General features: G+C 44.5%; 1 protein-coding gene across 6 annotated transcripts in view; it reads right to left on the bottom strand.

The window, feature by feature from the left end:
* The window catches only part of GRIA4 (glutamate ionotropic receptor AMPA type subunit 4), a 933658-nt gene that overhangs the window by 512323 nt on the left and 401403 nt on the right, over positions 1-19932 (bottom strand). For all 6 annotated transcript variants that reach the window (XR_013599810.1, XM_078657023.1, XM_078657022.1 and 3 more), the window contains exon 3: positions 13454-13693. Coding sequence is in view for 5 of the 6 variants with exons in the window: in XM_078657023.1 (XP_078513149.1) it covers positions 13454-13693 (240 nt within the window). In the remaining variant the exon portion in view is untranslated. The remainder of the gene's footprint in view (positions 1-13453; positions 13694-19932) is intronic.

The following is a 19932-nucleotide window of genomic DNA, read 5'->3' as shown; positions in this document are numbered from 1 at the left end:
AGAAAGTAATAGGAGAACACAGTAAAACTGAGAATTTTGGACTCAAGGAGGAGGAGATCCTTTCGTGAAGTGTCAGAGAGGAATAAAGGCAACCAAAGTTACACAGTAACAAAGTAATAAAGATACATAGCTATAAAGCATAATACAGTAATAAAAAAAAAACTAGTTGTAACAATGGGCAAACCCCAGAAGGATGTTAGTACTGTCGCTAAATTAAACAAAGCAGAGACTGCAGCTCGCCTTAAAGCTAAAGCAGGCCAGGCCTGGGCAAAAAAGCCCGCACTCTGAGCCAATAAGGAAAAGGATAAGGGAAATAAATAATTCCAGCTCCTCTGATCTTAACAGCACCCCAAGAGCTCTGAGGATGAGTCTCCGTCCATCACTGTTTCTCCTCAACGTGAAGGGCTGTCTGAATTAATGGCTGATCAAGCAGGTCCCACACCAGAGCCAGCTGAAGCTGTTGTCGCATCAACACTGTCTTCACAAGACAGTCCTGTGCATAAAACAGCCCATAAAATTAGCCCAGTACAGGATGGCTTAAGGAAAGGTGGAAAGGGAGTGAAGGATTTCCTATTGTTTGTAAAAGAAAAACGATCCTACAATTGTCACAGTATTCTTCACCAACAGTAAACGCAGCTTCTAAATCTTCGAATGCTTCACTGCCGGGGCCAGGATTGGCTGTAGCAGGATCCCCAGAAGAACTGACTACTAACTCTATCCAGGCTCAAGACGTGGTGAGATGAAGGCAGAAGGATTGTGATGGATACCTCGGCGAGCTTGATGTCATCTCAGCCTCTGTTACAATCCCAGCCTCAACCCCAATTGAGATCTCTAGGGCAAGCACCACCAGAAGCTGTGTCAGCCCAGACGGACCCAGAAGTAGGAAATATGACTACCAAAGCTGACGGCCCACCAAGTGATTCCTGCCTGAACATGGAGACCAGGGGGTTCCTTCAGTTAGATATTAGGGACATGCTGAATTTGATCTTGGAGGAGGTCCGTGAAATGAAAAAAATGCAGCAAATGGAAATCGTTGCTTTGCATCAGAGACTTGGGAAATCCGGTCATCACTTCTTAAATCTTCCCATTAGATTGCAGGAAGCGGAAGCCAGAATCTCTGTCTCTGGAAGACCAAATTAATATGGCTATGGGGAGGCAAAAGAGGTGGCTAAAAGGAAGAACTACCTTGAGAACAAGCTGGAGGAGCTTGAAAACCACTCTCACAGGTCTAACCTCCAGATCGTTGGGGTCCTTGAAGGGATAGAAGGTTCCCAGCCCCTCGCTTGGGTAAACTCATTTATCAAACAGCATGTCCTGCCTGAATTTGAGGGCGACCTCACTATTATAAGAGCCCACGAGTCCCTGTGCAACCTTTTCCAAGCTCCACAATACCAAGAACTATCTTGCTGAACTTTGCAGATTTCCGTATAAAGGAAAGGATTTTGACAAAAGCTATACAGCAGAGACAGTTCTTTGTGACTGAGATGAATAAGTGTTGCATATTCTCCGCAATGACTTTTGCCGCCGCACGCAAGAGAAAATAATTTGTTAAAATGTTGGATTTGTTTAAAGTACATGGCGCGCAGACTTTAATCTCTCAGCAGTCCAAACTGAGGGTTTTGGTCAAAGGAACGTTTTTTATGTTTTCAGACCTTGAGGAGGCACAGGCTTTGCTAAAGGAGATTTCAGCAGGGTCTAGCGTTTGAATACTGGTGTATATATAGAGCTACCAGTAGTAATGGCAATATTTAGGGTACCCTCTCCAGAAATTTATGTTGGGTTGGTTAGGAAATATATTGCAGATAGGCAACTGTATATGCCAAATAAGAGTTAACCTTTCGGTAAATGAAAAAGGGGTCCCCTATATCTAGCGGCAGGGTCCAGTCCTTGAATACTGAAATATACAGAGAATTACCTGTAGTAATGGTAATATTAAGGGTGCCCACCCCAGAGATACAAGCTGGGTGGGTTAGGAAATGCACTTATTGATAGGTAACTGTCAATAGTAATCATGAGTATTTGTTACCATAGGTTCCTATTAAGATCAACCTTTTGTACATTATAAAGAGGTTTCCTTATAACTTATGTATAGACTCTGGCATGCACGCAGATTTACTGCTTTTCTTTAATGTTGTTAGGGGGTCAGGGGGCAGCGGGGTCACTAAGGGTGTAATTTCATGACACCCAGGAAGATAGATGGGAGGGGAGAAATTGTGGTTAGCGTGGGTTGTAGGGTTTTTTCCACATTTCAAGGGGTGGGTATTTCCTTTTCGGATAGGAAGGGTGTCATTTCACAGCAGAAAAAAGAGCATGAGCAGAAGGTTCAGAAAGGTTGGGAAAATGTACAAAGAATAGTTAATGTAAACGGAATGCTAAACAAAAAGAAGTACGGTGCTCTTATTAGTTGGTTATCTCCATTAAATCCCCAGGTTTTGTTTCTGCAGGAGACATATCTGAAATCTAACTCCCCGAAACTTTTTTTACCCAAAGTCTTTTCTAAAGTGTTTTTTTGCATTGTCAGGTCTTGGAGTTCGAGGCATAGCAATTTATTTTTCAAGTAAACTTCCCTGGGAATTTTTAGAATTCCCTAGGGATACACATGGGAGGTGGCTGTGGGTAGTAACTAAGTTACATGGGAAAGGTTACATTTTATAAACTACTATGGCCCTATTTCAGATGATATAGGACCGTTGGCACAAATCAACAATTTATTGATAGGATCTTCTGGGCAGGTGATACTTGGTTGGGATTTTAATTTTATACAGGATATTAGAGAATATACCTCGAATAAAAATAAAAAACAACTAAAACCAAATACAAATAAAATATTGGGAGCCATTATGCAAGAATATCAATTGGTGGATTCATGGAGGGAAGTTAATTTAGATAAGGAATTTTATACTTGCTATTCGCACCGTTTTTGGACGGCGTCTCAAATAGATTTTTTTCTCAACTCCAGATCCCTTCGGATTCAAGACGTCGATATAGGATGTAATCCTTTCTCAGATCATGTATATGTTGGGATGGAAGTTATACTTGGGGAGAAAGCAGGGAACGTCCCAGGTGGCAGCTGGATCGTCTTCTTCTTACAAAATGAGGAGTGGGTAAAATGGTTCAGAGGGTGGATTTTGGAATATTTCTTGATTAATGAGAATACCGCTGCCCCTTTTTTGGTGTTGGGGGGTTTAAGACAGCAGCCTGTGGACAGACAATAGCTTTTACGGCGGCCCAGTCCAACACCCGGAGGGGTAAGATAGCTCAATTGCAATCCAAAGTGGATCAGGAGTATGCTCTCCAACTCCTGTTTCTCCCAAATAAATATGAGCAGCCGAGAACAGCCCTGAAGTATTTTTTTTAATTTTAGAAGAAGTTTGTAACTCACAAATATTTCAACAGAGGGTCTATGAGGAAAGCCAGTTAATAGGCAAGTTCTTGGCAAATTTAACCAGGAAAAAGCAAGAATCAGCTAGAATATCTAAAATCTTAGACCCTCGGACTGGCCTAGAAATAGTTGACAGTAGTGACATCTAACAAACTTTTATGGACCATTTTCGCCAGCTGTATTCTACCGAGTATTTAGTGGAGGAGGAGTTAATCCAGGAATACTTCATGAATATGAACCTTCCAAAACGTTCGGAGAATCGGATTGGCGAATTGGATAGGGAAGTGGAGGATACTGAAATTTTAGCAGCTATTAAAACAACAGCCGGGGCAAAAGTTTGTGGGCAGGATGGTTTCCCCATCGAGTTTTATAAAGTCTTCTTAAAGGAACTCACCACCCCTTTGAGAAATTTATTTAATTTTGTCAAAGAGGGTGGCGAGGTCCCAGCGGTTTTTAAAGAAGCAATAATTCTTTCTTTTGCTAAAAAAGATAAAAATCCGAAAGACGTGAATTCATACAGGCCTATCAGTCTTTTGAATTTCGATTTTAAACTCTTGATGAAGGTATTGGCAGAACATTTTTTTACTGGCCGCCCTGGAGGTAATACACAGCAATCAAACATGTTTTATAGCGGGTAGATCAATGGCAGCTAACACCCAGTTTTTAATACATGCTCTGGATTATATTGATACAAACTCCATTCCGGCAAGCATTGTAATGGTCTATGCGGAGAAAGCTTTCGACCTAGTGAACTGGAGGACCCTGTTTGTTACCCTTGGTCGGTTTGGTTTTCCTGCACAAGTGGTGGATATGTAGTGTAATATCTACCAGGGGCCACGGCCAAGATCATAATAAACTCAAACTGTGCAGGAACCATAAAAATAAGCTGTGGGACTCGGCAGGGTTGTCCACTTTCGCCTTTATTGTTTACTTTTTTTATTGAACCTTTGGTTTTAAAGATACGGAATAATGCTGCTATCCAATCACCGATCCCTGACATGGCTAAGCTTAAATTATTTGTGAATGATATTATTTTGTATCTGACTCCAGATAGAGAGAATCTCTAAACAGTCCTGAGGGCATTTTCGGAGTTTGAAAAATAGGCGGGTATAAACTTAATGCAAATAAAACTGAGGTTCTTGCCCTTAATGCCAATGTGAATTCTTTTCCACCTTGCCTGAAGCTACAAGCAACAAAAACTGACCCTATAAGGTATCTCGGGATATTTGTATCTACTCAGTTTCATCAATTATTTGAATTAAACTATTTGAGAATGATGGGTAAGATTAAGAAGTTGTTGGAACAATGGACATTACTCCCCTTATTGATAGTGGGTAGAGTATCAATATTCAAAATGTCCATACTTGCGCTGCTAAACTTTTTATTTTCTAATGTCCCGATAAAAATAAATCAGTCATATTTCAGGGAAATTGATACCTTATTTAGGCAATTTATTTGGGGTAAGAAAGCTCCAAGGGTCAAACTGAATGTGGTACAATTACCAATAGACCAAGGGGGTTTAGCGCTGCCGCATTTAAGAACTTATTACGAGGCCGCTTTTTTAGATTTAGTGTCCGGCTTGATAGGATCAAATTCCTCTAGAGACAGCTTTTTTATAGATAAAATGATACAAGAAATCAGATCAATAACTCAAGTGTTTTTAAAAACTTCTAAACTTCCAAAAAAACACGTTATTAAACTTTAAAAGATTATCTTTTTAGACTTCAGTCCTTTTTCAAAAAGATGAGTTCGTCGGGTCTCCAGTATTTAAAAATAAGAGAATCTGCCAGTCTCGGTCTACAGCTCCAATTAAGGCATATAAATATTTGGGAAGGATGTGGACTTTCTGAGTTAAGGCATTTCATAATACAAAACAGGCCGATTTACTGGCAAGAAGTATTGGCAAAGGCGGAGACCCACTGGAAACCGACCTTTCTTGAATTTCTACGAATTGTTTACTAATTAAAAAATACTAGTGGTATCCTTGATTCCCCTAATCAATATGTGGTAGCCCTTTATGGGGCCAATATAAGAGGGGTGGGAAACTAGTATAGGCTGCTACATACATTGGGACAAGTCCCGGTGATAAACAATCATCTGGTGAAAATAACTCAGGAGACCGGATGCAGGCTGACTGGGAAGGAGTGGGAATTCATCTGCCATTTAGGAAGCAAATAGCCACGTGCTGCCAATTTTAAAAGAGTGGCCTTCCTATCGCGATGGCTCTCGTACCTAATTCTGGCCACCTTAAATAAAAGACTTCCGGGAGTTGAAAATAAGTGTTTTTGATGCCAGATAGATGGGGAGGGCGGGTGGCACCAAACTTTTTTCTCATGTTCAGGTCTTAGGATTTTCTGGGAGACAGTTTTTTCGGATATCGAGTAAGCTATGTGAAAGAGTATTCCGCTCGAGGCTGAAGCTGCTTTGTTGGGAATTTGCAGAGGGAAAACGATGCAATCCGAACCCGAAAGAGCTTTTATATTTATTTCAAGTTCAGTGGCTCGCTCCCTAATCCTGCAAAATTGGAAATCCAGGGAAGCCCCTTCTCATCTGAAATGGTTTAATAAAATATAAAGGACCCGAAAATTTGAAGAAGCCTATGCTAGGAGGTAGGAGCTATCCCAAAATTTGGTCACATAATCTTGGGACCCCCTCTATGGTTAATTTAAATGACTGGGGATGAGAGAGGACAACAGACAATTAATACTAATAGAATTCCCCCATGGTCAAATCATAATTTCTTATGTGGCAAAAACTCACAACATTAAACCGATATCCTTCAAATCAATACAGGTACAACAAAACTCCCTTCTTTCATTTAACATATTTTATTTCTTTTTTCATTAGTTTATCCAAAATATATTTTTTTCATTTTTTTTTAATCTTTACTTATATACATATCTTTTCACAAACATTGATATTAATCCAATTCATATTAAAAAATTACACTGAGAACATGATGTGTTGAAAACATAAAGCGCGTTACAATAAAACCTATCACCCTGTTTGTCACACACTAACCAACATACACACTTACTCATACATACCACTCAACCAATTTACAAACTCAAAAGAAAACCATTTCTAAGGCTGAGGTAACACAGATATTATTTGTGCGATATCCACGCCAGGTCTACGCGCGTTTCGGCTGAGTCAAACCACCTTCCTCAGGACCGAACCAGAAAGAGTTTCACTCTAATCTCTCTTTGTGTGTACAGGGTACCTGCAATTATAAACAACATGTGATGTATCTACGACTAGACCTTATTTACAAAATATTTCAATTTTAATCTCTTATATTACATCTCGTTCCTTTCTACATTAGTCTTGAGACTTCACATTTACCTAACACACTAATCACATCATATAGAAAAAATAATAATCAAATGAGTTGTACCTGTAACTAAACCTAACTTGAAGGACCTTTGATTCAATACCGGGTATTGAATCTGTTAAATTCGTGTGTACATTACTTCTGAGACATCGTGAACAACCAGAAAACAATTTGCGTCAAGGGGTAGTGGGCTCCATCGTATTTTATGAATGTATGGAAACTTGAATTGAATAAATCAAAATAGGACATATAAACACTGCAACTACACATTATAGCTCTTTTTGACATATAAACACTGCAACTACACATTATAGCTCTTTCAAAATTTGAAAAAAATTGGAAGCTTTTTAATTAATTAGAGAAGTTTAAAGAGAGATCATAACACTTGAAGTGGTAAATCAACATAACAGCTTTTTATTAAGAGGTACTAGCACTTTATTGTATTGCACTTTAGTGGCATCAGCACTTTTTAGTCTGTGCACTTGATGGAATCACGTATTGTGTATTGGGGTTAATAATATAATGAGCCATTATAGCCATATTTTCTTGTGTTTAAAAAGATGGTAGCTATGATGGCTTTTGGCGATAAGATGGCACTAGCACTTTATTGATATTGCACTTTAGGCGTAGTAGGAATTTTCTTCATTGCTGCTATGTAACAAGATAAATTTGCACTTTGCACTTTGTTTTGTGAATGTCTATAGGATTAGCTGCTTACCCTAAAAGGCTGTTTTATTGTTTTTTTCTTTGTAATTGTTTTTAATAATGATTTCAAGTATATAATGTATCATGAACCAAATGCTCTGCTCAATAAAAAATGTATTAAAATAAAAAAGAGAGAAGGTGGGAGCGGAATTGTTCACCAGAGCCTAGTGGTAAATAATTTTTCCAAACAGGGAAGTCCTGTCAGACTTTTAACCTTCTCTCTTTTCTTACTCATCACTGGCTTCTCACTTAAAGGAGAGTAGAAGGAAAAATAAAGGAAACGTTTTGATCCCGAGGAGAGACGTGCTTCATTTAGGAAATTCATTAAAGTTGATTTTGTGATGGGGCATGCCAGAAACCAACTCTCTTGGAAGTTATTATGTCATTCAGTAGGATACATGGATGTAGATCTACCAAAGGAAATCATACAATTGGTACAGTTTAGGAATATTGGACGAAAGGATTAGATTTTCCTCTATATATTGCCAAGCTGCTTCCATTAACTGTTGAGCAAACCTTATACAAATACGACTTTCAGATTCACTGCTAAGAAAATAAGAAGAACTATTCTGACGTGTTTTGAGTCCATGGTGGACTGAAGACATATTATCAGGTCCCTACTAGTCAGAACCATGACTGACTCCAGACCACACAATATCCGTGGACTGCATGGCACTCCTGTCTAGTACCAAAGTTCCTGTAGACTTGTGTGCATGTTTTGTAGCTATGTGGTTAAGGAAACAGAGGATCCTAACACCTGCCAAATTTCTACACTCTTGTATACAAAGGTACACTTAGACCTTTGAAAATGATTGGAAACGCATCTAAGTACCAGGACATCTTACTAGCACCTATTAACAAAATACACTACCTTCCCAGATTGAAAACGAGTCTCTTCCAAAGCTGAGCAATACAGGCATTCAAAGACCTTCAGGTCTGAGTGGGTGCAACTGTCATCTATGCCTATATGATTCTGGTCAGCTTGCACATACCGTGCAAGGTTCGTAGTGGCATATAGACTACTTTGTCTATGCCGTGATTAAACCCCTCTGATGGCACAACAGAGTATGAGCCTCACCGGCGGTCATATCGCCCCATTAAGACTTGGTCAGTCAGACCGCCATGGGACCACCGCCAGGGAACTTGCATTCCCTGGCATTGGCACAGTGGTCCTGGGGTCGCACTATGCTTGGCTGGACCGCCATGGTCCCACCAAGCATATGACGGGTTTCATCTCCGCATTGGTTTTCATGGCGGTTCTACCACCATGAAAACCGTGGCAAAGAGAAAACAAAGGGGGCCCTAAATGGCACAAGGGGGTGCATGCACACCACTTCCTGCATGGCTTGGACTTAACAGTCCATTCCGTGCGGGAACTATTTTTGGCGTTCCCATTGTGAAGCCCATTTGTAGGGAATGCCCAAAAAAGACAGCCAGACAGGAGAAAACTCGTAATCTGCCTGGTGGCCCGACTACAGCTTTGGCACAGTGGGAGAGTGGCTGTAGCGTACCACCCTCTCCCGCTGCGCCAAAAGTCGTAATCAAGCCCTACATGTTGTTGCATAAAGTTTATGTGCTATTTGTTTCCCATCTTCCAAAAACCTTCCCTTTGCTCCTGATATTTTATAAATCTGAAATATCCTATGCCTTTCTACAAGTGTTTTCATTTTTAATCAGGTGAATGGTTACTGCTTCACAAGTGGGTTTAAATAGAAATTATAATTATGTAATCAGAACTCTTCATTCAGAGGTAGGATGTGACTTCCTCTCTACCAGTTATATTGTGTTTCTGTTCCGAACCATAAAAGGTCATACTCCTCTGAGCCATTGCTCAAATCATTAATGCAATGTATTGTCTATCAACTGCTGGACTTGAGACAAATGATGAACTTTTCCTGTGGAGTGAAAGAGCCCATAAATAAGATTAACTCTGGCCTTGACGACTGGAATATGAATAGTTTTGGTCTGTGATAAGGGCACATCTGTCACTTGCAGGAGGTCCAGGAAACAGTCATATTGCGTATTCTGTTCTAGAAATGATTTTTCATTGTTAATGGGTTGTGGGCAGTGTGCCCCAGGGGGTCTATATCTAATATAAACCCCCCAGATATGAGACCTGAGCCAACTATGGTATTCTGTGTCCCACCCATGAATTACACCAAAGGAAATATATCCACACATTCTACCTTTCAGTATAAACAGGAGAAATTTAGCATTTGACTCAATGAAGAAAGTCATTTTATAATGAGGCGATTAGTCAGTGTTATACACGAGGAGCTTCCATGTGAATCCCATGACCTCTGCCGTGTTCCATATGTCCAACCACATAACTTGATGCCTCATTCGTCTACTACTCCTGTCATATGGCTGGTCATTAACCACATGAGATATACTAAAGATGTCCTCTGCAGCAAAAGCACTTTCTGCATGCAAGGAGGAGCTTAGGCTGCCATTCTGCAACCATAGAGTGTCTAAATAATTGCTCTTCTAACTATAAATGTAAACATGTTGATGATTAAACACACTGTTGTGGTTTGCAGGTATTATATGTAAATTATGTTAGGTACTCTCTTCTCTGGCTCCATGGATGAAGCAATATTGCTTATATGTATTTCTCCATTATCAATTGATAAATTAATTTGTTTTCATAATATCAAGGCTAGATCCGACTTGCTTTAGCTGCACCTCAAATAAACTTTATTCACAAGTGATATCGTAAAGACTTATGAGGCCTGAGGTATTCAAGATCAGCTGGTTTACTGAAATAACCAGCCAAATTGGATTTAGAAGAAATACAATCATGATGATATGTGTGGGAGAAGGTTTCCATTATGGAGCTTCTGAAGGGAACTATATTGTGTGTGGATGTGGTCCTTGTGAAAGGGCTGCATGCTGTAATTCCTAGTGAAGTCAGCTACTGGCTAAAGAGGGTGATGCGTTGACCCTTGATGCATGCTCGGTTGGGTTGGAGAAAAATGAGAATGATGCAACCACAGCAAATAGATGAAGTGTGGCGGAAAACCCCTATAAGTAACCATGGCATACAAATCATTTTGGCAAACTCAAACCACCATGAGGGAGACGTATGGGACTCCTATTATTTCTCATTCAATTAGCTCCAACTCGTAATGGCAGAATATTAGAGGAGGTTACTGGAAGTTAATAAATGCTTTGATATCAAGATCCCCGGTTGTTATATTATTCACTGTAATAAGGCCACATTCATGCATCCAAAAAGCAGTAGAAGGAAATTAAAATTTTTGTTGCTTAACCGTGTTCCCTCCCTTCACCTTTGGCTTGAAGCACGTCTCATGGTTTTGCGCACAGAGACACATACATGCCTATGTCATCAATTAAATGTTTCACCACATAATCAAAGCACTATAGAAATCTGCTAATATGCATTATCTCTTTTGCTTCAGTGAAAATTTAAAGAAAAAAGTGCTGCATTAACCACCTCCAGTGTCAAAGTTTTCTCCCTCGAAGAGTCCGCCGCACTCCCAAAAAATCCCCTTCTCTGGCCAAAGTATTTTTCATGCTGAATGTCACTGTCCATTATCGCTACATCAATTAAGCTAAAGTGGGTGAGTACAATTTTGAAGTATTTTTCCCCACCTGGCTCAAGTCCTCAATTTCTGGTTTGAACAGGGCATTTTTCCTTCCGTCCAAGACCAAACTAAGTACTCTCCCATCTGATATAAATATTTATTTTACTAAAATGACCTAAACCGCAGCAATCCTTTCACCAGTTTACCCTCTTCTTAAAGCTTGATTGCAACCAGGCCTGTAATTCTGTTCCATTTGCAAGATGCCAATTTTACCAGAAATCAGACAGTTGTGCCTGGCGCAGGAGTTTGCACCTTTGATGTGCAGCAGGTAAAACCTGCTTCAAGTTACCTGTAAAAATTCCATGAGATTATGGTGTGCGCACTCCCAGACTGGGTGTACTCATGGACAATTTGCACGGAATTCGCCATTTCATAATGCAAATTTTGGCATTCAGTGCAAACTGTGTACTTGTTAAATGCTTCATGCCACAACAGTACTGTTTACAGGGTGTGTAATTTGCACCCACCATTTGGGGTGTCATGGTAATCGGAATCTCAGTAAAGTTAGCAAAACGTGTATTACCAGTCCACTCCTGTGGAGAAGTGTGGCTCAATGGTTAGAGCGGCAGACCCTGATGCAGAGGTCTAGCCCGGGACCAGAGTTCAATTCCCCGCCTCGGCGGGTCTTGGGCTCAAAATTCCACGGACCTGATAATTCTCGCCTCGGTGCCTACTCCAATCATGGAGTCCCACTCTGCAACTCTGGGCAATAGCTTGCTTAATCTCCACAACGGCCCCCACAACGCTAAGGATGCCTGGCCTCCACCTTGGGGGTGTCCAGGAGTGGCATCTCACAGGGAAAGCCAGGATGGGTTCCACAGTGGTATTCGTACAAGCGCCTTGAGACCCTTGCGGGTGAGTAGTGCGCTATACAAGTATCAATTTACATTTACATTTACTCCAAAAGTATGTCCACTCCAGTGTCCTACTAGAAGCCCGCAATCTGTCTATTGCTGTCACACTGAAACTAGTACCATCAACATATTCAATGTAAAAATCTGCATACTAGGCATTGGAGGGCCATGTGTTCATTATTCTTGATATCCTGCCAGCATTAGACACCGCAGACCACTGTGGCATAAGAAACATTCTGTTCACAGGCAAAGGTGTTGAAGTGCCATTCTTATCCTGGATCTCAGCTGTCCAGAATAAGAAGGCCAACTACACCAAAACTTACATTTTTAAACCTAGCCCAAATCTTCTGTACACTAAGGCTGAATTTTGTCTCATAACATGTTTTCAAACTTTACATGTCTTTACATGCACTCACTTGCAACTTTTGACATTGAAGAAAGCTCCAGAGCGGGAATAGCCAATGGACACCCAAGAGGGCAGGATCCATGTCAGATCTAAATGATCACTATGCGCTGTGTAAATAAGTTCTAATTAGATTCAGTTCAATGGATGGGGATTGATAATTTAGATTAGCTTCAAAGTATGTGAATTGATAATATGTCGATATCCTGAGAATCTTGCTTGGATCAGCTCTATTGCACCTACATAGGATAGCCCTGTTATATAAAACCCATATTGGGATATAGGACCCACTTCACAAGAACTTTGCTGTGACTTACTCTTGTAATACTCCTCAACTCCAGGCATAAGCCCGGAGTTCTATAGGTTTATGTCACATCTGCTCATGCAGCAATCTATGTGAATCAGACCCTAAGAATTTGCCTTAGACTGTGGGCACATCTACTGTTAACAACAACTGGAAAAATGTGAATTCCTTTTCGTAGGCGGGTGGTCTGGATGCTCGTTTTTAGACCGGATAAGCTTTCTCCCCTACCCACTACCCCCACTACTTGATGAAACATTTTGCATCAAGAGTAAGCAGTAGCGATTTACTTTTTTTTAGCTTGTATTATTCTTTGCTAAAGAAGTCGTTATTATTTCCATAAAAGGAAATGCTTGCTATAGTAAAACAAATTTCATCAGTAAAAAAAAAAAAGACAAAACACGTTGGGAACTTTGCATACAATAGGACAGATGCGCACCTTTTGCAAACCTATCCATTTCATTAAACAATTGTATTACTCCTATACGTTTACTCAAAAAATTCAAATATCCAAATATTACATTTCTGCAAAGGTTTTAGCCAAATACAGCTAGCTCATGTGCCACTTCTTAAAACTTACAACATAATAAATTAATTTTAAAATAAAGGCAGGACCCTACTTTCTGGATTTCAACATTTCTAAACATTTCACTCTCCAGAGTGCATTGCTTACTTTATCTTCTATCAATCAACAAATATCAGTGCTCAGAAGAAAATTCCACACAATTAAATTTGTTCTACTTGAATCGATAACATAGAACAGAACATATTGATCAATGTCAACTAAAATTGAACTTCACAAAATGAATCAAACTATCTAGTCAATGCATTAACTTAAACCCATGTAAATTTGGCAATAATCTTACCCCTGTCTGTATCATATAAGAAAACATAATGATTCCATCCATAGTGGTCCAAAAGGCTCATGAGCGCTCCTCGTAACGAAGGTCTCAGCTGCAACACAAACTGACTTTCGCCTTCGGTGGGGAAACTTGGCGTGATGAGGGAGATGTGCAAGGCGCTGCAGAAGGAGGTCAAGGTGTGTACTGATCTCTTATCGTACAGTCCAAAGATGGCAAACACCCCTCTGGAATACTGGGAGCAAACTGGAAAAAAAGAACATTTAATGAGTGTCTGCGTAGGAATTTGCAAAGATCTAGTCACATTCAAATATTAGGTGACAGAATGCGAAAATGGCACAAATAAATTGACAGACATCTACTAGACTTTGTTTTCTGATGTGTCCAAATGGCTTCAGTATTATTGCTGAGGGCATTTCATGTTGGCGAGCGGTAAAATTGACAAGTGGTAAATTTTCACAGATGCCAATATTTCACTATCCAGTTAGAAACATTTATTGAAAAATAGGCAAGGGAGATATTTCATCAGTTTTAGTGGACAGCAAGTCAATGTTTCTGAAACACAATAGAACATTTGCACTGTACAGGCTAAAACTATTATTGAAAGCTGAGCCACATTTGCTTTTAAAGGTTAAATAAGTGTATAGGCTTATAACCTAACAGTAATTGCACAGGAATGCATAACAATTGCTGGAGTTAAAACCCTAAAACGGCAAAACGGAAGAATGATATTAATGTATTTATTTGGAAGCTTTATGTGGCACTGCATGTTGCTTCAGGGATACTTTATCGTGCTGAATACAATTGAGTGTTCTTATATATTTACTGACATGACAACACTACCAAACATTAGGTTTATATCTGTAGATACCTTTGTAGATCATATGAGTGCACCAGGGGAATCATAACATGCCAATTTCCTATACTAAACTTAAACTCTTTAATGTTGTTACATTATTTGAATATACAGAACTTCGGGTGTTGCTAAAATAATTCTACATTCTTCAGAAGGAGGGTCTCTGAAATTTCAAATAACACAAAATCTCTGTTGAATAATGCCCATTAAACTAGACATATTCTAAAGCCACTAAATATTGTATTTCATCAGATCCAAAAAAGATTCTACATTCGCCAAACTTCACATAGAGAGGTGATCTGATCTGTGCTACAGTTTTAATGCATACATTAATGAAGCATAAATTAAAAAACAATTGGCAAAGCCAAGATGTCTGGCGTCGTATGCAAGCATTTTAGCAATACATTGTTCTGCATTCTGTCCATCAATTGTTGTTTTTGCATTTGTCACCCCGACTGGGACGGGTATGCTCAGACGTGAGTCCCGTGCTCTCCATGCCACTGGAATCAAGCTATCAAGCTATCCTGGCTGATGAGGGCTGAAAGCCCGAAACCGGTACTAGGATGCTTGTTTCCAGTCCAGGGAAGCGCGGGCTTGGCAATTCGGGCAGGACTGTTCCCATGGGGCACAGGGTCAAGACTGATTTGCATATGGCTGGGTTCAAACTGGAACGGCATGGTGAGCAAAAAAACAATGGATTTAGGCCCAGATCTCTGTACTGGGGTGAATGTATGACATTGTTCTGCAACCACTGCAACCACTGCGCCCTCACCGGCCTGGTCGCCCCACGATCCTCGCTCCTGCTCCTGCGCCCTCCTGCTTCCTGTGCCGACCGATCTCCAGCGTCGCCTGCTCCCGGCGCCCCAGCTGCCGCAGGGCCGCCAGAGAAGCCCGCACCCGGTTTTCCCGCCGCCACTGACTGCAGACACGCCCCCCCGCCAGCCGATTGGCTAAGACGCTCCCGCCTGCCAGCTGACCCGCCCTCACTGCTCCCTTCTTATGACGCCCCCTCAGCGACCGCGCAGCGGACGCGCGCAGCGGGAGCACCGACTGAGCGCCAAAGGTGCGCCAAAGGTAAGCCCGTCTGCGCCCGTCCGCGCCTGGACCGCGCCCAGTGCCAGGACCCCTGGCCCCCGCAGACCCCAGCCCACCCGCCGGAAGCCGACCAGACGAACCTACGACTCCACCGAACTCAACGCTCTCAACACCGGCCGAACCCCGGGCTGCTACCGAGCCACCCCGAGACGCACCCACGGACCCTTCATCTGCCAGTCCTGCAAGTTCTCCTGCACCCGGACCTGCACTGCACCAGCACCCACCAAGCCGAACTCCAGCAGCACCCACCTGAAGTGCATCCTGCTCAACACCCGCTCCGTCCACAGACACGCCATCGAGCTCTGGAACCTGCTCGACACCACAGCCCCAGACGTCGCCTTCCTCACGGAAACCTGGATGAACGCCTCCTCAGCGCCCGACATCGCCATCGCCATCCCAGACGGCTACAAGATCATCCGGAGGGACCGCGTCAACCAGACAGGAGGAGGCATCGCCATCATTCACAGGAACACCATCCGCATCACGACCAACACCGACGACAACCTCGCACCCGCGGAACACCTGCACTTCCAGATCCACGTCAACCCCAAGACCACCCTCAGAGGCACCCTCATCTACAGACCCCCGGGACCACGCACACAATTCAGCGAGGACATCGCCGACTTCGTCAGTCCACACGCCCTCCTCTCCGCTGACTACATCCTCCTCGGGGACCTCAACTTCCACCTGGAGAACAACAACGACCGCAACACCACCACCCTGCTGGACAACCTCGCCAACCTCGGACTCAAGCAACTGGTGACCACCCCCACCCACTACGCTGGACACACGCTCGACCCGGTCTTCTCTTCCAGCAAGGACATCGCCTTCAGCCACGCCACGGGACTCCAATGGACGGACCACAGCTGCGTCCACTTCAGCTACAGAAGGACCACGCTCCACCATCACCAGCAACAGGCCCCCCGCAGAAGCTGGAACAAGATCACTGCAGACCAGCTCACTACCTCCCTGAGCAAGAACCCTCCCACCAGCACAACGAACCCCAGCCAAGCAGCCACCAACCTCACGAAATGGATCAGCGACTGCGCAGACGACCTCGCCCCGCTGAAAACCCCGCCGAGCAGACCCTGCAGCAAGAAAGCCCCATGGTTTAACGACGAACTCAAGAGCTCCAAGAAGAACTGCAGAGCACTCGAGAAAACCTGGCGCAGAGACCCAACACCGGACAACATGACTGCCCTCAAGCTCGCCACCCGAAAACACCACCAGCTGATCCGCGCCACCAAGAAAACCGCATTCAAGGAACGACTGGACAACAACGCACACAACAGCAAGGAACTCTTCAACATCGTGAAAGAGCTCTCCAACCCCAACGCCGGAAACAACGACATCACACCTTCGCAAGACCTCTGCAACTCCCTCGCCTCCTACTTCCACAACAAGATAGCGGACATACACAACAGCTTCAGCACTCAACCAACGCACGCCACGACCGAACCACCGCCCCCCACCACCACCCTCCGCGCCTGGACCCCGATCAGCACCGAAGACACCATCCGCACGATGAACTCCATCCACTCCGGATCTCCGACAGACCCCTGCCCTCACCACGTCTTCAACAAGGCCGACGCTGTCATCGCACCCCACCTGCGGGACATCATCAACACCTCCTTCAACACCGCCACCTTCCCGGAGAGCTGGAAGCACGCCGAACTCAGCGCTCTACTCAAGAAACCATCAGCAGACCCCACCGACCTCAAGAACTACCGCCCCATCTCGCTGCTCCCGTTTCCGGCCAAAGTCATCGAGAAGACCGTCAACAAGCAACTGGCCGCCTTCCTTGAGATGAACGGCTCCCTCGACCTCTCGCAGTCTGGCTTCCGGGCCAACCACAGCACCGAGACCGCCCTGATCGCAGCTACAGATGACATCCGAGCCCTGCTCGACAACGGAGAAACAGCGGCCCTCATCCTCCTGGACCTCTCCGCGGCCTTCGACACTGTCTGCCACCGTACCCTAGTACAGCGCCTCAGCAACGTCGGAATCCAGGAGAAGGCACTGGAGTGGATCACCTCCTTCCTCGCCGGAAGGACACAGAGAGTCCGCCTCCCCCCGTTCAGATCGGAGGCCACCGAAGTCATCTGCGGCGTTCCTCAAGGCTCCTCGCTCAGCCCAACTCTCTTCAACGTCTACATGAGCCCCCTCGCAGACGTCGCACGCCAGCACAACCTGAACATCATCTCCTACGCCGACGACACCCAGCTGATCCTCTCCCTCACCAACGACCCCGCCACCGCCAGAGCCAACCTGCACGAAGGGATGACAGACGTAGCCAAATGGATGTCGAACAGCCGCCTGAAACTGAACTCGGACAAGACGGAAGTCCTCATCCTGGGATCCTCACCCTCCGCCTGGGACGACTCCTGGTGGCCCCCCGCCCTGGGCAGCGCACCCAAACCAACTGACCACGCACGCAACCTGGGCTTCATCCTGGACTCCACCCTCTCTATGACCAGACAAGTCAACGCCGTCTCCTCGTCGTGCTTCAACATCCTGCGAATGCTACGCAAGATCTTCCGATGGATCCCCACCGAGACCAGGAAGACGGTCACCCAGGCCTTCGTCACCAGCCGTCTGGACTACGGTAACTCCCTCTACGCCGGAACCACCGCCAAACTCCAGAAGAGACTCCAGCGGATCCAGAACACCTCAGCACGACTCATCCTGGACATCCCCCGCCGCAGCCACATCTCTGGACACCTGAGAGACCTGCACTGGCTCCCGGTCAACAAGAGAATCACCTTCCGGCTCCTCACCCACGCACACAAAGCCCTACACAACCAAGGACCAGGATACCTCAACAGCCGCCTCAACTTCTACGCTCCCACGCGCCAGCTTCGATCGACCAGCCACGCCCTCGCCGCCGTCCCCCGCATCCGAAGAGCCACCACAGGAGGAAGGTCCTTCTCCTACCTGGCTGCCAAGACTTGGAACTCCCTTCCGACCCACCTCCGCCTGACCCAGGACCACCTCGCCTTCAGGAAGCAGCTCAAGACCTGGCTGTTCGAGCAGTAGCGGACCCCCCCCCCAGCGCCTTGAGACCCTCCGGGTGAGTAGTGCGCTATACAAATGCTCTGATTGATTGATTGATTCTGTCCATCAATTGTTGTTTAGGCATTTCTCACCCCGAGTGGGACAAGTATGCTCAGACTGGAGTCCCGGGCTCTCCATGCCACAGGAATCAAGCTATCCTGGCTGATGAGGGCTGAAAGCCCGAAACCGGTCCTATGATGCTTGTTTCCAGTCCAGGGAGGACCTGGCTTGGCAGTTCGGGCTGGACTGTTTCCATGGGGCACAGGGTCAAGACTGATTTGCATATGGCTGGGTTCAAACTGGAATGGCATGGTGAGCAAAAAAACGATGGATTTAGGCCCAGATCTTTGTACTGGGGTGAATGTATGACATTGTTCTGCATTCTCTCCATCATGTGTTGTTTTTGCCCCTGTGAAAAGGTACCATGTTGTAACTTATAGTGAAGTCAGCCAATGGCTAAAGGGGGTGATGTGTTGCCCTTTGGTGTTCAAGTGGGTTGTAGAAAAAGGAAAATGACATAACCACAGGAACATGGATGAAGTGTGGCTGAAAACCCCTATAAGTAACTATGGCATACACATAAAATCACTAGGTCTTGGCTTATATAGACCTAAAATAGGCAATCATTGTGCCATTGCCCTTTGCCTTTGGGAAAGAAAGAAAGAAAGAAAGAAAGAAAGAAAGAAAGAAAGAAAGAAAGAAAGAAAGAAAGGAAGGCAAGAGAGAAGAAAAGAAAGAAGTCACAAAGGAGAGAAAAAGGAAAGTCAGATGTCAAGAAAGAAAGAAGTAGGGCATGGTCTGGCTCCGGTCAAAATCGCAACCTCTTGAGAGAGCTCCATACCCCTTAAACAGAATCCCCAGCCAGCAGCACCTGATCCGTTCCACCCTCTATGCATACGAAGCTGAAAGGATGGAACCATACCTTGGAGCTGACTGAGAGGTTTGCGACACCCGGCTCCCACCAAAAGTGTGAAAATCCATTGTGACGTTTGTCAACCACCCGACACTCAGGTGTGTGCTGGGGTCTTATGTGGCTGGGCTGACAAATGATTCACCCATTCTGCAGAGGTCGAGATGCAAAGTGTGGAGGAGCCGTGTGGGGGCAGGGGATCAGCTCAACCAGCGTCCCTTCTGGCACTCGGTGAGTGTGGATTACTGCCAGAGGGGCCAGTGATGGCAGGCGTAGTCGCTGCTGGAGAGTCAAGGGCGGGTGACAGTGAGGCTTGCCGGTCTCCTCCTTGATCTCCGCACGGGCGCAATGGAACCTGCTGTGGCCATGGGCCACAAACTGTCTGATTCCTGGGGGCTGCAACAAATGTTGAGGACTGTGGCTGGGCCCTCATCTAGCGGATAATCTCTCCCAGGCTCTGTGTTTGCTCTCAGGGGCATTTTTGGAACAGGTTTGGCCCTACGGGGGCCCTTTCTAAATATTGACCTGCAGGAAAGGATCTGAGGGTCTGAACTTTAAACGATTGCCCTG

Source organism: Lissotriton helveticus, chromosome 8 (assembly GCF_964261635.1).
Source record: "Lissotriton helveticus chromosome 8, aLisHel1.1, whole genome shotgun sequence".
Classification (NCBI taxonomy): Eukaryota; Metazoa; Chordata; class Amphibia; order Caudata; family Salamandridae; genus Lissotriton; species Lissotriton helveticus.
Note: the sequence above shows the minus strand (reverse complement) of the source record. Positions and strands in the feature narration are given on the sequence as shown.